This window comes from Myiozetetes cayanensis, unplaced genomic scaffold (genome assembly GCF_022539395.1).
Source record: "Myiozetetes cayanensis isolate MyiCay16 unplaced genomic scaffold, myiCay2020 scf1, whole genome shotgun sequence".
Classification (NCBI taxonomy): domain Eukaryota; kingdom Metazoa; phylum Chordata; class Aves; order Passeriformes; family Tyrannidae; genus Myiozetetes; species Myiozetetes cayanensis.
In genome coordinates, this window is record NW_026086604.1 from 38154666 (window position 1) to 38171932 (window position 17267).

Below are 17267 nucleotides of genomic sequence, written 5' to 3' on the forward strand. Positions count from 1 at the left end.
ATTTCTAAAGATCCCCAAACGATATGCTAGTCTTACATCAGACATGGTTTGTCTAGAAATGAGTAGTTTTTAAAGCTAGTTTCAAATTAATTGCCTTAAAGAAATTGATTTACTCCTGCAGTTGTCTCCTTTGGTCTGCTATATGAGAGAGAGGGTTTAAAAGAAAGTGTATTTCTTCTGTTGCTTACCATAGATAACAAGCTGATTTAATACAGAATTCATGAAGATTAGATACAGGTTTATTTTATGCAATGTATATATATGTATATATAGGAGAAAAACATTTTTTTCTTTTCACATGACAGAACAATCCTTGGAAAGATCCACATTGAAATAATGTTCTTAGCCTTCATTAGCTACCTGAAATTCATCTTCCTGCCCTGGAAGAAACAGCTGCTTCCTGTTGTCCTTGCCAAGAGTTATTGGTCCAGCTACTCCTCTGTCTCCATATATCCAGAGAGCAACATTTGCTTCAGTTCCTGCGTTTCCTGTCAGTATTGACACTTTCCATTCATCATCTGAAGGAAGGGGACATTCACCACCTTGGGGATTTCTCATTTCCTCTGTGAAACACAGAACATTTGTGGGAGATGAAAACTGACGTGTAACTTCCAATCACTGTTGTAACTTCAGTACCTAAAGAGGCCATAACAGCGGGGGGACTGTATTTTTTCTTGGCAAGTGAGACAGTCTGAAAAGATTGATTTATGTTTCATGTCTAGACCAAAATGTACTGATTAGTTGAGCAACAAGAATCAGCTGGAAAAGAACAAGTTATCTCTTGCATGCACTGTCATCATAGTCTTTATACATATTCTGGAGTAGAGTAAGGATGCTATGATGAAGAACTATGACCATTAAATTGACATTTCTGGTTCCTTAGTCTGACATTTAGAAATTAATAGAATTACTCCTCTAATGCCTTGTGTTGGGACATCATTAGCAGGGTCACGTGTCTGGGAATAGAGACAATTTTCATTTCGAATTTATAACAAAAAACCAGGAAATTAACTTTCTTCAATTTACATATTAACTAAATGCTGTAAAATAAATTTAAAAAGAGCTCAATATATCCTTGTCTAACCATACTTATGCATACAGTGCCAACATTTGGGCTAAGGCAGGCTGTGCATGAATGAGACAATAGCGACACAGTACCACTTTATGAATAAATTTCACAGCTTTAACAGCTGAGCAAATATAATTTTGGAAAACATAGGCTTCACTTTAGAATAGCACATAGTGATCTCCTATCTACCCTTAAAAGAAATATATATATATGCAGAGATGTCAAATAACACCTCTGCACATGAGATATGAAGAAAACAGACACCATTAGGATAAAGGAATTAGTTTTGAGTATTATAGTCAAAGTGGAGTTTACAAAGATCAGATGGTTGGAACAGCACTTTCAAATAACTAAACCACTGACCATGGGATGCTCTCCAAAAAAGGGAGTCCTTGCTGACAAGAATTTATAGTCTATTCTGACAAAGGAGGCAGGTATAAATCCTAAATTTGAAAAGATGAACCTACACATTGCCTATATATTGTGCCCTCTAGGGATTCCCAAACTGTTCAGTTTGAGAATTCCTTTTCATGTGACTGCAAAGAGACTTTTTAATATGCCACCAGTACAAATTTGTTGAAGAATTCCCAATGCATCACTGTGCATGTTTCTGTTACACTACATAAGTTATGTACTGCTATTAGAGTCCCTTTTTTTATTAGCTTGATTAAAATACTGTACTAGGTTTCTCTGGGATGGAGTTTTTCCCTTGACTGATTAAATTGCCCTTACATCAAAGGAAAAACAAACAAATAAACAAACCCCCGAGCCAAAACCCAACAAACCAGAAAACAAAACAAACAAACAAAAAAACCGCATAAAACCAAACAAAAACCAAACTGTGCAAAGGCTATCGCTCACTAACAGTAGAGTGATACCAAACTAGTCCCAGAGGAATGACTATTTTGGAAAAACTCTGCTCCAGTTCTACTTCTGAGCATGACAATATACAGGACAACACCTCATTATCAGTTGGGGTTGGCAGCTCAGAGTGAGCAGAGATGGACTCTGCTGTGCAAGTGATGCTCAGCAGCAGCTGAAACACTGGTGCGTTATCAACACTGCTTTGGTTACCAGACTAAAACACAGCATCAGACAGACTGCTGGGAAGAATACAAGATTCATCCCAACCAAGCCCAGTACAAATACCAAAAAAATAAAGCAATACCTATGACAGAAAGTTGCAAAATTTATCTGACTCTGCTTCATTGCTAGCATTAAAAAATAGGTTAGAATTCTTGAGACTTGCTTCTTAATAAACTTTTGTGAGCAATAAATCCCGCATCTTGATGAATCACTGCTGAAGCAAACTGGGTAAGTGAAGAAGTATTGATTCAATACTTTTTCCCTTTAAGTTTCCTCAAATGTACTTTTATGATATTTAATAAATTGGGGTTTTTTCATTTTTAAAAATTGAAATAACAGAACTACAGCAAGGTAATTGCTTTGGTATAACAAATATTTTTGAGAATTTGACCATACAACTTTCTGTAACTTGAATTACCTAACGTCTTTCTTGTAACTCAGAGAGCTAGAGTTCCTTCCAGCTATCTAAAACCACATCTTTCTTACAGCAAACAGATTAAAATGTTCATAAAATGCACAGATATTCAAGAAACGTTAGGGATCTGAGTCTGCTCCATGTGCTTAGGACTAGAATTCCATACTCTGGTGACTGCTACCCAAAGCAGTTACTGCAATCTCAAGCTACTACCACTTGGAATAATTTTAATGCATAAACAATTCACAGGCTTGGAATGCTTTTTGCCTCATAATTTATTGGCTCTTCTTACAAATGGAAATCAGTAGCATTGATTTGCTACAGGCTAAAAATATTCCTGTCTGAAAAGAGGATTTGATGGTTACCCTGCATTAGTCATGGGAGTTTACACACTTCATGACACCATGCCATAAATCCATTGCAACAAAAATTCATTCCGATAGGCCTACACGACAATGATGAAGTCACAAACCTTCAAACAGTTTTATAAAAATAACCTTTTTTTAAATTTACTTATCTTAAATCTAACATAAAAAGAAAATTATTCTGTCTCGGAAGACCATTTGATTGAGTGACACTTTTAAAATGAACTATCAGAAAAATTAATCTCTAGAGCAAAAGTTTGGGCAATAAAGTTGATTTTTATTACACCTGTGTGTATCATCATTTCCAATGTTAACTGAGTGGAAATGAGATCAGATTTTGTGTGACTCTTATTTGCTCTTGTAAGTAAAATATATTAAAAAATTAATAGCATCTAATAGTATACCAGGCATACAGGAAAGGAACATGGGGGATACAGAGAGCGTTTCTCAGAGATACATTTTGTTAATGCCAAACCACAGAGGTGTTCTCAAGGTCACAGGCTGCTCTTGTGTCATGGAAGATAATCACATCTGAGCTGTTGAGTAGAAGCTGTGACCTGACATCATCTCTGTATAGTGAAAGAAGTTTCTTGAGGAACACTGCAACAGGAGAAGCCCCAACTGCTGTAACACAGTGTCCAGTTCAATTAATCCTAAATCAATTATTATTTGTGAAAGCAGAAACCAAAACACAGCCACCGGTTAGCGACACAGACATAAAAATGATGGATTTAATCTGCCCTGAGTTTGACTGCTAAGCCTACTGCTGGACTGCATCTCAGTACAAACATCACCCTTTTTCAAATATTAACTGGGCATTAAAAAAGCAAATGAGTATTTAATGAAAGTTTAATTATCAAGGTTCACCTGTACATGTCAAAAGACAGTTACTTTTAAAGTATTTTGAGTGAAAATATCTTACTAAAAATGAGTATTTTCTTTGAAGGGCAGAGTAACTTTGATATTTCTATTTATTTTGCATAAGCAGAGTCTACATTTATGAATGCCAGAAGAACTACTTACAAAGTGCTATAGACTCTATGTAACCAATTTCACGGTAGATATTGCTTCTATAAAAGGATCCTTTGTATCCAACCCTAAAAATATCCAGCTGCTTTGAAAACAGTTTTGATGGCTTGTGTATTATTGCCAGGGGTTTCGGACACAGCATATCTCATCACTTGCTGACAACCCACAGCATTTTGGGAAGGCTTTGTGACACAGCGATACAATATGAAGTCTGATAGATTAGAAAGTGGGTGTTTTGAGCTAAAAATGGAAACAACATCACCAGAAATAATTAATAGTAATTAATAATGATTCACACCTATGCCTGGAATTTAACCAGGACACTTTGGTTCAACTCAATTTAATTAAATCCTGCCTGATACTTCATATTATACTCTATGAACAAGTATGCCATATTTGATCTCTTGTTCACATAGCCAGACTCTTCCTAAGCACTTTGAAGCAGCAGTCTGAGAACCAAGCTCAAAACCAAATCAGAAACACATCCAACTGATTTGCTACATGAATGCCTTTGAGACTACCTCTAGCTTAATAAGCATGTCTCCCATAGTGGAAGGTCCAATATAATCTCATCTTTAAAGCCCATTCAAGGTAACATGTATTTTTCCACCATGTGAATGTGCCTCAATGTGCCTCAGTAGTTTCCACTTACCCCACCTGTTTTTCATGGCAATATTACACAATTCAGACTGTGGAGAGAGAGTCTTTGGATATGTTGAAATAAGAAAGGCAGGAAGCAAACATGATCATCCCCACTCTTTAGGAGATGTATTATTCCCTGTCTTGTTTAGTTGTCTAGTTCCTTAATCACACTTTGTCTGGTTACTAGGATGATGAATATTCCTAAAACTGTTGTCTTATATCTTTTATGCAACTTCTGTAGCTAAAGAAGAAAGCAGTTTAGTCCGGAAAAAAACACATCTGGTAGACCATCACTCCAGAAGGATGACCAGAACTTTATCTATTCCTACCTGCCAAAACATAGGTCTAAAGCTACTATGCAATGCACCAAAGTCTTCCTCTTTCCTTCAGTGAACCAAAAGCTGAAAATATGACTGTGAGAGAGAGCATAAATAAGAAATATTTCATTACTCTCAGTAAGCTCTAGATTGGCCTCTGCACCATTTCAACCTCTTAATTTCCATAGAAATAGTCCTCAAATAGATTACTGGTTCCTTGGAAAAAAAAAAAAGTAATGCGAAGTTATTCAACTTACTGACTGCTCTCTTTTCAATAAAGCACATTCCAATGCCCTTTTAAAAAAACAGTAGCTGGCAATGTGCTTTATGTTGCATGTATGTCTGAATAATTCAGTAATCTAGAAAAGCCATTCATTGTCCTTCTTGAGATAAGTCTCTGCAAGCATGCACAGAAAGCAGGCTTAACACTATGTTGTATCACAACTAGTCTGTAGCCTATCACTTACTTGAGGGTGCGGGAGTTGAAGGGCTTTGAGATGCTGGCTTCTGGGCTTTTCCTGGTTGGAGTTGAGATCTTCTGAAGTCTTTCTTCTCTTGATTGGGTGCTGCAGATGTTCCCATAGGTTCTTGTCTGCCAACTAAAACAATGAAATGTAAAATACGTCACTAGCTACAAGCCGTTTGCTTCTTCTTGCTCAGAAACTACCAAAAGATGGATATCACAATTATTCAACACAGTAGACACCAAAATCGTTTCTCTACGTATTGCACAACTAGAAGGAGTAGGATTTTATTGTTAGCAGAATGCCACAAAAAGTGGAAAAAAATCAGGCATGCCAATTAAAGTCCATTCCATGCTTTGAAAATCTAAGTAAAAATGTAACATTGATGTATGAATAAAATGACTTGTTAAAATGTAGCTTTCCTCAAAAAAAGCTTCTCCACCTCCACAATGTTTCCTTTCTTAAGAGTGGAAATGCTGAAATGAAAACTGCTAGAGGCCATTTGAATAATATGAAACAAATTGATATTGTTAAGATGAAGTAAATAGAAAATATTTATTGTTGTCATAGAAAATATTAGCTCCTTTTTATATTCCTTTTGCTGAGCAACAAAGATTCAGAAGAGCTGAAACCTTGAACAAAGTAACATTTAGCTTTATTTTATGATATCAGTAAGCACTGCCTTTTTGAGAATTTCTATCAAAAATGCTACTCTTCCAGAATCTAATAATTTCCTCATTTCTACAAGGACACAGTGATCAAAATATTTTTTCACCTTTCAGCAAATAGGGACTGAACAGTAGGGTTGTCATTGCAGTGTCTTTCATAATGCTTCTCTATGTCTCGATCACAATACACATGGAGCAATTAGTAAGACTAGTTGTATATTTTGATACTTTTCTCTTTGCTGGTGAAAGCATAAGCTCATTCCACTTGTGTTTGGAAAAAGTCTGACCAGCTTCTCAATTTCAAACTGATGTCCAGTTTAGACTTTAATGAGATGTTTAATTTCTTGATCTCTGCAGTCATGTCCACCAGACAAGAATATGTTTTCTGTGGAATAGTGTTCCCTGCAGTTATAATCTAAGTCAGCTGGCTATCTTTGGTAACTAATTTTTCACCAAATTAGAAACTTCATTCTCTTGAAGGATTAAAAACAAGCAGGCAGTCCAGGGACAGTGAGCCACAGTGTGCTGAGAGATAATTTCCGGGTCCTAGCTAATTGACTAGAACAGGTCAGCTCCCCAATGAGGAAGCATTTTGACCTCAGTAGCTCTCAAATCTGACTGTGGGACAGAAGACTGGCATAATGAATATAGTGGTGTGGGGACTACAATATATTTCTCATCATTAAAAAAGAAACTGAACATTGCCAAGTAGGCCCTCTTGAAAGTCTACTAGTTCCCCTATAAAATCAGGAAAGACTGTGGTATAGCTGGTAGGAAGACAACATCCCCCAGGCTTCCATAATGTGTGGGCAGGATGGGGAATACACCCAAGAAATCAACTCCATCTCTGTCTTCTCACCTGTTTCAATTCTCATTTTCAAAAATGTATTAGTAAAACTATTGGTATCTTCTGCATCATTTATTATTATAAAAAGAAAGTAAAGAGAAATTGAGTATACATACAATGACTTTTTACTTTTGTAACTACTGAAACACAACAAGGAAAATTTTGTCCATATAACTTTGACATTCTGGTTTTGAACTTTGTTAGAAAATTAGAATGACTAATCACTACATCAAACTACAAACCATTGAGAAATCACATACATTTGATGACCTGTGGGTAGAAAAAAATATTTCTCTCTCCAGTGTTAACGACTGGTTTAGTTTGGCCATCTGGCAGGAGACCAACATACATCCCTTTATTTTGCACTGATTCTAGACTTACAGATCCAGTTTCCAAATTCTTCTCAATTTTAAAGTGACAGTATTCATCACCTGTGCCCTAGGAAGTTGAAAACAAAAACATAAATACAACAATCGAATTCATGTAGGTACAGGAGTTGGATGTTTCTTTCCAATAACATTTCAGATTAACTTTACATTCTTCACAACGTGTTACATTACATTCATACCTACACCTTATTCTTGTTTATTCCTTTGTGACCAGAAAGACTAATCACAGAAGTTAGATAAGTGAAGGACCAAGTGAAAGCTTTCTGATTTATGTTACAATTCAGACAAATTCTGGGATATATTCAAAGGAGTTTCCCACTTCAACAACTTTCAGAGGATTAAGGAATGTGAAAATATCTATTTCAGAAAACATATCATATTTATATATAGATTTTATAGATAGCACAGATTTGTTAACGCTACATAATGTAACCTCCATTAAATAAACATAACTTTTTTTTTCAACTTCATAACACTTACAAGTTTAATTTCAAAACCTGTACCCAAATCCACTTTTTATCCAGACCTCCTGATCGATAGGTGAGAGCACTGCTGAAAAATAAGACACTCACAAAGCCTATATTCAAAATATGGATCAAATATTTTAATCTCTGAACAAAGTGTACTGGAGTCAATGACAAAACTCTCATGGACCTCACATATGATTACTTACACAGCTCTATTTCATACTCACTTGTCTTAAACTCCCAAATAAAAATTATGCAAGAATATTTCTCACATAGATACGAGAATTTTAACTTAGATGAACAGAATCACACTTTAAAAGTCACTGCAGTATGTATTTGCTTACATCTTAGTTATTCTTCAATGAGTTTTATCTTTATCATCTATCTTGCAGCACACAAGTTTTAACTACATCCACATCCTCAATAGATTAAAAATATAATCAGATCTTTACAATCAACTGCCAGATTGACACCGATAGATATATTTCTCTATCTTTTTTTGGGCGAATGAAGGAAAAGGTCAGAAACATTTTAAATCTGAAAAAACTTTTATCCCATTTTTATCCAAGTAAGTAAAAAAAAGATTCTCTCCTGTCACTAACAATTTACTCAAACTGTCTGCAGAGGAAAATACAAACAAGAACTGCTTACTGTTCCATCACACTGGTCGTCTTTGATCTTCAGATACATTCTCGGTTTTCTCACACTTTCAAACATGCAGAGTCCAGAGCCAATTTTATGCACCTTCCAGTAGGATTCCTGCTGCTGCTGACCTGCTCCACTGCAGCTCCCATCAGGTCTAAGGGACAGAGCCTGGTAGAGGCTTGTTTTGAGCAGAATGATGGCACCATGATGAAACACACCCTTTAGATCAGAGGTGAGTAGTCCTTTGTGAATAGCACAGCCTTCCTCCATATTAAACTGTGATACTGATATTACTCCTAATGTTTTATTTTAAGCACTTACTCATGCAGGTTCTTGTATAAAACATAAAAGAGTTAGGCTCAAGTAATTCAAGCATACCTCCAGTCTTTGAATATTTGCTGCTTTCTGTGCAGGCACTAACCAGAATAGTGGAAATCCTTTCCTACTCAGCAGCTTCCCTGCTTTTTCTTGCTCGGCAGCACAGCACAACACCCAGAGCACAAGGAGTACGGCAAATTAAGGAACTTGTCTCTTCCCAACAGCAGCTCTCCTGCCTGTACCTACATTCCTACTTTTAGAAGCTCTACTGGAAAGTTTAGAGTCTCATCTTTCCTGTGTTACAGTCCACTCTATTTGCTTGTACCAGCTGCAGTATCAGCATCACTCGTCCCAGGAGAGCAGTAAAGGAAACCTTGCCAAGTGCTGCTTACCTCTTAAGCTGTAGTTGAGCTCCACCTCGTGGAAGAGGATCACTCTTTTAGCTTGCAAACCTCTGACGCTTGGCTAGCTACAGTCTGCTTTATGACAGCAAATTTAAGAAGTGTCTTCTTAACTTCCCCCTGCCCACCTTACCTTGACATGCACAACAAACTCTTTGGAAATCCCAGCATATCCTGTTGTTTCATCTGCTACTTTGCCTTGAAGATTGAAAGTTACAGTGTGACCTGGGTAGCTGGCTGACTCAAGAATGGCACAACCATTTGGTTGAAGGTGGACACGGAGATTACAGCATGCCTTGTCTTTGCTCTAGCACAGTCAAAGGAGGAATAATAAATTAGATGAACTAATCCAAAACAGAGAGTATCACAATGTAATTTTTATATCGACTTCCCACCGTATTACCAGTCTAGTACAAAAATCTTTATATTTCTCAGATTTTGCAGTCCTAATGCTTAAGGCCTAAACTGTGTACTCCATGGAATTTCACAGAAACAGCTCATCGTGAGATGATGCAGATCTGATGATAACATTAAAGATACCTGAGTGCCTCAATTAGAGAGAGTTAGAGTCCCAGTTGACAAACATGGCAAAGAAGTATAAAACTGACATAGAGAGGAAACGAACCACAGTAACTCTCAGCCACCAGCCCACCTTCTCTTGCCTCTGTTTCCTCATTCATCTGTACTGTTCTCACAGAAAACAGAGAGTCAGAAGTTTTACAGGAAAAAAAAACAACAGTCTTCATGCTTGTCTGTTCAGGTTTGAGGACTCTACGATCCCGTTGTATAATATGTATAATAGACAAAACACATATTTAAATATTTTATCAACTCCAACATCATTCTCATGTTTAAATAAGACTAGGATTTTAATCCATATAAAATGTTAATAATCATTCCATTAACTGAAAGCACTTCTGACTTACGTCATCTAATTTTTTTTCAGCATTTTTGAGACTTCAAAGAATAAATATTCCTAGGAAAATTTTTCATTTCCAAGGCACTACCTTCTGAAAAAAAAGTTTCATATTGAAGAAACTGTCTATTAAATTCAATATAACTTTAAAAGTAAAGGAAAAATTGTATGGATTTTAGACATCATTCTGAAATAAGTGAGCCAGAATGTTCTCAAAGTATAATTAAGTGTTTATTATAAGGTAAATCACAATTTTTGTGTTGCCATTTTGTTTTACATTTATCTATCTTCATTAAAGGACCTCAGAAAGTTTTTCATACTCTCTGGTAAAAGGAACATCTTACACAACTAAAAATAAGAGAATGGAAATCCAGATTTTCCAGTGGTTGCTCAAAATTATAAAACATGTTAACAGTAAAATAGAAAAGAGAAAGTTCAAATATAAGTTCCCAGTTAATAACCTCTCTGTAGTAAGATATACTGCAATGTGATGGACTGCAACACTGACAGACTGGGGCTCTCTGTATCGGAATTACAGTAATGAACATGAACAAGTCCTGCAAGGAGGTCGTGACAGTTTGCCTGGCAGCCTGATGCTATCCCCACTGAGGAACCTAACTCTACTGAGAATACTGTATTCCCCCTTATGTCAGTGTATATCATATAAAAGAGGAATGGGACCGGCTTCGACTATGAAATTATTCACTGCACGGATAAAGGGAAGAAATTGAAAAAGAGAAAGGAAAACAGCTTTTCCCCTCATCAATCGGAGAGTTCTGTTTGCTATTAGAAAGTGTCCAGATGGTGAAGGGTCTAGAGAGGAAGCTGCACAAGGAACAGCTGATGTCACTTGTTTTTTTCAGCCTAGAGAGGAGACTGAGGGGAGACTCCATTGTGGTCATGAGAGGAAGAACAGGCGTGTGCACTGATTGCCTCTCTCTGGTGACCAGTGACAGGACCCAAGGGAATGGCATGAAGTTGTGTCAGGAAAGGTTTAGGTTGGATATTAGGAAAAGATTCTTTACCCAGAGGGGGGCTGAACATTGAAACAGGCTCCCCAGGGAAGTGGTCACAGCACCAAGCCTGACAGAGTTCAAGAAACATTTGGACAATGCTCACATGGAGTTGGACTTTGAAAATCCTTGTGGGTCTCTTCCAACCGAGGATATTCTATGATTCTATGATCATAAGAAAGGAACTAAAACCTACAACTCCATTTACCTACTTGTATACTGCAAGCGATGAGAAAGAAAGGCAATAGTAAGACTTGGAAGATGGGATGAAACAAATCAAAATGGATCAAAACAAACCCTGGACTGTATCAATTGCTCTATGACTGGCATGTTACTTAGAAAAGACACAAAGGAAAAATGAACATTTTAAATCAAGCTGCAGAATTTATGCTTATGCAAAAAAGAGGAGATATTTAGGCATTCCAGGTAGCTTGTCAGTATGTGGCAAGCCAATAAAAATGACAGCTTGGAATGGTCTAGTATTCCTGCATCAAATCATTTAGTTAACATACCCTACAAAAAGAGTAAAAAGTAAACTGTGAGAAATCAAAGCCTAATGTCTAAATTCACCTATTCATTGGCAATTTAATTCTGCAATTTTTTACTCCTTATCTGATTGGAAGTACAATTATTTTTTAGACAGATTTAAAAAACTTGATTTTTAATCAGATGATGATATGTAACTACGAAACAGAAATCAGTAGCAGCATTTCCTACCTTTCCAATTACATGTCCATTGACAAGAGCAAGAGCAAGATGTGGCATCTGATGACTGCTGAACATATATATATTTCTCCTTTTGACATTTACATCAAAAAAACCTAAGAGTGAAATGAAAAAGAAAAGTTAGAAGTATGAAAGTATATTAATTCAAATTTTCATTTAATTACAATTGATGATTTATCATTTTCAAGGGAAAAGAATTAATTAAGTGTTTAACTCCACAGCTTGACCTCTCTGATCAATAAATTCTCTCATTCATCCAGGAAAGGGCATCAAGGGACTGCTGTCTATTTTGCTGCCTCGAGGAGAAAAACCCTGACAGATAAAGATAAGGAAAAAATTTCTCTTTATCATCATATATATTTTAAAAAAAAATCCATAAAAAGGAGCTGAGAACTCCAGCATAATGAACTGGGATATAGCAGTGAATTCAGATGATAAATAACAGATGATGTAGGGAACATAGAGCTCTCAGGTAAGAAAGGAGAATTCATTTTCTCAATATCTATATTATAATTTGTAAAGCAAATCCTGCAGTGTAGTTCAAGGCTTCTAAAATTTTAAATCTGGCCAGTTTTCCAAACAATTACTTCTTATAGCTACAAAATACTGATAAAATGTAAAGTAGTGCCATTTTTGTTGTTCCCAGCAACAACAGATGATCTTTTAAGTAACTACCAGTACATTATGTTGCCTATTTGTAGGATGCAGCTGTCTCTAGAGGACTCCTGTGGTGTCCTGCTGCACTCTTTGGCATATCCTGAAAGATTCTATTCCTTCCCAAAAGATCTGTGTGTAAGGGCCTTGGGAAGATGTCAGAAAGGCTGAGATGCTCCATCACTACAAAGGTAACAAAATACGTGAGCCTAATATGATACGTCTTACAATTAAGTGTTAGTAACACAGTAGGATGAAAGCTTGTTTGTTTTATGCATAAATCCACACAAAAAATACTTTACCATATTTGTTTTTCTTGTCACCAAGAGCATCCACTCTGCTATCTGGGTTGAGGCAAATGAAGCCGTGGGTGAGCCTGTTGTAAAATTGAAGTGTGTTTCCTTTCCGAAATTTCCACTTCTCAGCAACCCACTAGTTTTTTAAACAACAAACAGAAAAGACACAGGAATTTATCATACAAACCATTCAACTGACCTGATTTCTCTCAAAGCATAATTTGAATGTTTTAGATTAAAATAAAAAGGCACACTCTTACAGTCTCTTCTCTCTTGAGTTCCAGCTCTTGTCCTGCACAGATAAAAACAGTGTAATTAATTTACAGAGTTTCTTCATTCCATTCGGCAAAGTCACAGTGAGGTTGAGTTCCCCTCCTCACCAGTTTTCACTTACTTCCCGGAAGCGTGCTGGCATCTGTCACAGCCAGTTCTCTGGTGATATTTCCATCATCCTGTCCCTGGTCCAGCCACCTAAAAAACAGACCCTGTTTCAGTGGTAACCTTGATTGCCTACTTCCACAGTAATGTATACAAGCACTTGGATGCTGATACTCGCTGGTTTATGTATAAAAATCTAAAGCTTGACAAAGAGCAATACAAAAATTCAGCTTTAGTGAAAAGAGATTAACATCAACAAAAAAATTCTTTGCTTTCTTGCTCTTGATGAAATATAAGTAAATGCTTTCCTGGACTGAGGTACAAGGGCCTAACCCTTTCAACACAAATCAGAGAACTCATAGCAATAAAACCAGACCAATAACGAAATGTTCAGTGGTCACGATGTTTGCTCTTCCTGTCTGCAAGAAGGCTACAGCATGAAAAATTGTTCCGTGCCCTGAAAATCCTCATATAAGGAGGCAAATCTAACACTGGTATAACTTTTACCATGTCTCAATGGTATTTTTACAATGCCATCGTACACATCTACTTATGTCAGTTAAGTCTAACTCCATTTGAATCAAAAGCTTTCACACACTCAGAGTATGGTAGCAAGCACGACATCAGGCTCTAACAATAAATAGCACATAGCCTGTATTTTTCTGCCTGAAATGGATTTGAACTCTCCCTAAATTATGTATGAAGCTAGCATTATAGATCTCTTCATAGCAGTTCATCTCATCTAGAATACAGAACCAAAATTAGGTCAGGCAAGGATGAGGTGCTGTATCTGATAGGCAGAAATTCCTTACTCACACATAAATCAGTTTCAGTGTGCTCATCTCTCACTCCAAGCTGTCTCAGGAAGTTATTTATTCACTCAGAGAAGTGAGAGGAGGAAATAGAATTGGGGTGCCACTGGCAAGCTGCAGCTAGACTCTTACGTGACTGGACTTTACCATTCCTAATATTTGCACTGATCTTTATCGATTAAAATTTTTCCACAAGGTGTTGAGAATTAATCAGGCATAGATAAAATTGGAAATGAGTTATAGAACAGAAGATTCAGAGGAGCAGCATCTCCAGGGGGAAAGGAAGGGAAGTTAACATTGCTTCAAATTAAGTTGCAGCTCAGTGAAAGGCTCCAAAGCAAATGAGTAAAAGAGATGGGGTCAGGTGGCTGAATTTGTGATTGCCATTTCACAGGATCTTAAAGTCTGATCCTGAGCTCACTGAACCCCATGTTCATCTCCATACTAACTTCAGTAAACCAGGAACAGTTTGCCAGAGAGACAGCAGCCCACTCTTCTTCCTTGCATTATATGACATGGAAGAGTGGATGGACCCACTGGTGTCAGATATAAGGTGCTGAATATGGGGAGTATGTGAAAAAAACATGCCTTAAATAGTTCAAAAGGTGCAAGAATTGAAAGCTTCCAGGCAGAATATTTTATTGCTTTTTCATTAACTCAAATTAACCAGAGGTTTGGGGCAGGTACAACTCAGAGAGCTGTAAAAAGAATCAGACCATTTCAGCTTACTTCTTACAAAACACGTATTTCCCTTCACAGGACATTTCAGGAGAAAAACTGAGAGTAGTTACAAATTTGTTAAGAATCTAGCCCAAATGAAACACCACCAACCTGTGACATAGAAAAGTATAATCCAAGTGTGTTATAGGATCCTTGATTACAACTTTGTCCAGAAACCATCCATTTCCTTAGAACAAATACAGTAAAAAGAAAAAAAAAAGTTTGTTTGTGAGAGACAGATTGATGGATTTAATCATTAGACTTCCTATAGCTTGTTCTCCTCTACTGGAACTGTAAAATCTGTAGCTCCACCGACAGGCTGTCACAGCTACCTCTATGGTTGTAGAGAAGACAATACCTGCTCTAGGTACTGTAGAGCCTGGTTATGGGCCTGCAAGCTGCTAGGTCTCTCCCTGGTTACATTCCTCCCTCCTTTAACAAGTCATTGTATGACTTGTATTTGTTTTGCCAATAAAAATATCAACAAAATCAGTTTGCAGGTTATCACAGCTCAAAATAAGTTGCTATGGTTTACAATATTTAGGCTCAGGAGTTTGAAAAATAGGACTTGTGACTGCAAACAATTAAAGTTGCACCATTAATTGGGAGTCTAATGACTCTAGCAAAAATCTTCAGCTACATCTTTACACCGCAACTGATAATGCCAATCAATGTAAAATTTTAATAGCCCATTTTAACTGTAATACAAGAGACAATCAGTGTCTTAACAGGTAGACATTCTCCCTCTTCATAGTTTTTTCTGGGGATTAATAAAAAAAATTACTAGCAGATGATGTCCATAACATATTGATTAAGAGTATTTTGAAAATGAACACCAAATGTTTGAAATCTATGATGATACAATAAGGTAACTATGTCACTTGAACAGTTTTCTTAGAAGCCTTTGTCTTTCACTTCAAAAATGCTGTCACACATTCCTGTTAGAAATATATATTGTATTTCCAATAAAAGATTAATAAATTTACAGGCAATATGCAGTGACTAGAGAAAGATTTCTGACCTGATCCAAGACCATTGTGTCCTATAACAATCTTGTACAAATGTCCAAGGTGCACAGCTTCAACAGCAAAGATGTCAGTCTGTAATCAATCAATAAAATTTCAGTAAAACATAAAAAAGCAGAGTATTCCTCAGCCATGAAATTCTCAAGACCCATAAACCCTTATAACTCTTTTGTCAAGGTCGTTTAAAGTATCAGCTAATGATAAAGTGAGAACAAACCATGAAGGTCAGATTTCCTGAAATAGAAGTAGTAAGTAAGCCTGATCACTTGATAATAGGAGTAGTTCCATTCAAATGAATGTGATCAGAGTCAGGAAAGAGAAACCTGCTGAAAGCTTCATAGGCTAAACTATTACAAATTACAGCAGATTTCAATGTTAGAAATGCAGATATAAAATGCAGTTTCATTTCCTCTTTCCTTATTAAATCAAATGTTTAGAAGAAGGAAAACCAAAAATACACCACTTACCTATTCTATAAATGGAAATTCTGACTTCCAAAAGCACTGGTCTAACTTGAGAAAGTATTTTGGGGAGCCATTGGAATGCAGTAATTATCTCCTTTCTAATTGCAGCTTTTTTGGAATAAACACCCACCCGAGAGATAAAAGCCAGCCAAAGATGTCAAAAAAATGCCCTGTCTTTCACTTACTTGTCCTTTTAAAAATTTCTTGGATTTCTGTGACCTGAGCAGCTGCCTTGATCCTGTATCACCTCTTTCTCCATAGACAGAAATATAGACATCAGCCTCAGTTCCAGCATTCCACAGGTCTCCTGTTGTCACATGCACTTCATAGACAGTCACTGACAATAAAAGATGACAACTTTTGATATCACAAATACTATTGTAGTTACAATAACATCTAGCTGGGAATGTGGCTGTAGAGTCCAAATACATCTATGTCAAGGACAGCATATAAAACCTTAAAAATCCTATTCCATAAAAAAATATACAACTTGATTTGGTGTTACATTTATGTTTTTTTATGGTGTAAGATGTCACTGTGGGGAAGGCAATCAGAATTTAACTTTAAATTCAAAATAGAGTATCTTTGTCCTGCAACATCTTTTGAAATCATCATAAAGCTGAAAAGTAAATAACATAAATCCAAGATTAGCTTTGTCATAAGTGGTAAGATCCAAACAATAAAATGCAACAGAACCATTAACATTATGAATGCACTGGTTAACCAAACAAACAAAAATCTAGCACCATAATTTTACTTTTCTAGGACCTTGGAACTCAGAAAGCCGCATAGTTTATTATTTTAGTAATTCATGCAATAGCATAGAATCATAGAATGATTTGGTTGGAAGGGACCGTTCAAGACTGTCTAATCCACCTCCCCTGCCATGATCATGGACATCTCCAATTACTGCAGGTTGTGTAGACCCCTGTCCAACCTGACCTTGAATGTTTCCAGGGATGAGGTAACTACCACCTCTCTACATTCCATATGTAAATTCTTTTCAGGAATTAAAAACTAGGACTTAAATTCAATACATCATTTATTTAATGGAAAAGGATAATGCAAACAAAACTAAATTTTACTCAAAGTCTAACGAAACTGAAGTAAAGACTATGATATATAAAAATATGTATCAATA

The 17267-nt window shown here is 36.4% G+C and overlaps 1 protein-coding gene across 1 annotated transcript in view; it reads right to left on the bottom strand.

Annotated features, from left to right (window-relative positions):
* Positions 1–17267, bottom strand: part of RP1 (RP1 axonemal microtubule associated) — a 171464-nt gene that overhangs the window by 127134 nt on the left and 27063 nt on the right. The window contains exons 7-18 of the mRNA XM_050322391.1: positions 16312–16463; positions 15659–15737; positions 14749–14824; positions 13122–13198; positions 12988–13019; positions 12734–12863; positions 11769–11872; positions 9256–9429; positions 8410–8622; positions 7163–7340; positions 5391–5522; positions 361–563 (exon numbers count right to left, since the gene is read on the bottom strand). Coding sequence (XP_050178348.1) covers positions 361–563; positions 5391–5522; positions 7163–7340; positions 8410–8622; positions 9256–9429; positions 11769–11872; positions 12734–12863; positions 12988–13019; positions 13122–13198; positions 14749–14824; positions 15659–15737; positions 16312–16463 — 1550 coding nt within the window. The remainder of the gene's footprint in view (positions 1–360; positions 564–5390; positions 5523–7162; positions 7341–8409; positions 8623–9255; positions 9430–11768; positions 11873–12733; positions 12864–12987; positions 13020–13121; positions 13199–14748; positions 14825–15658; positions 15738–16311; positions 16464–17267) is intronic.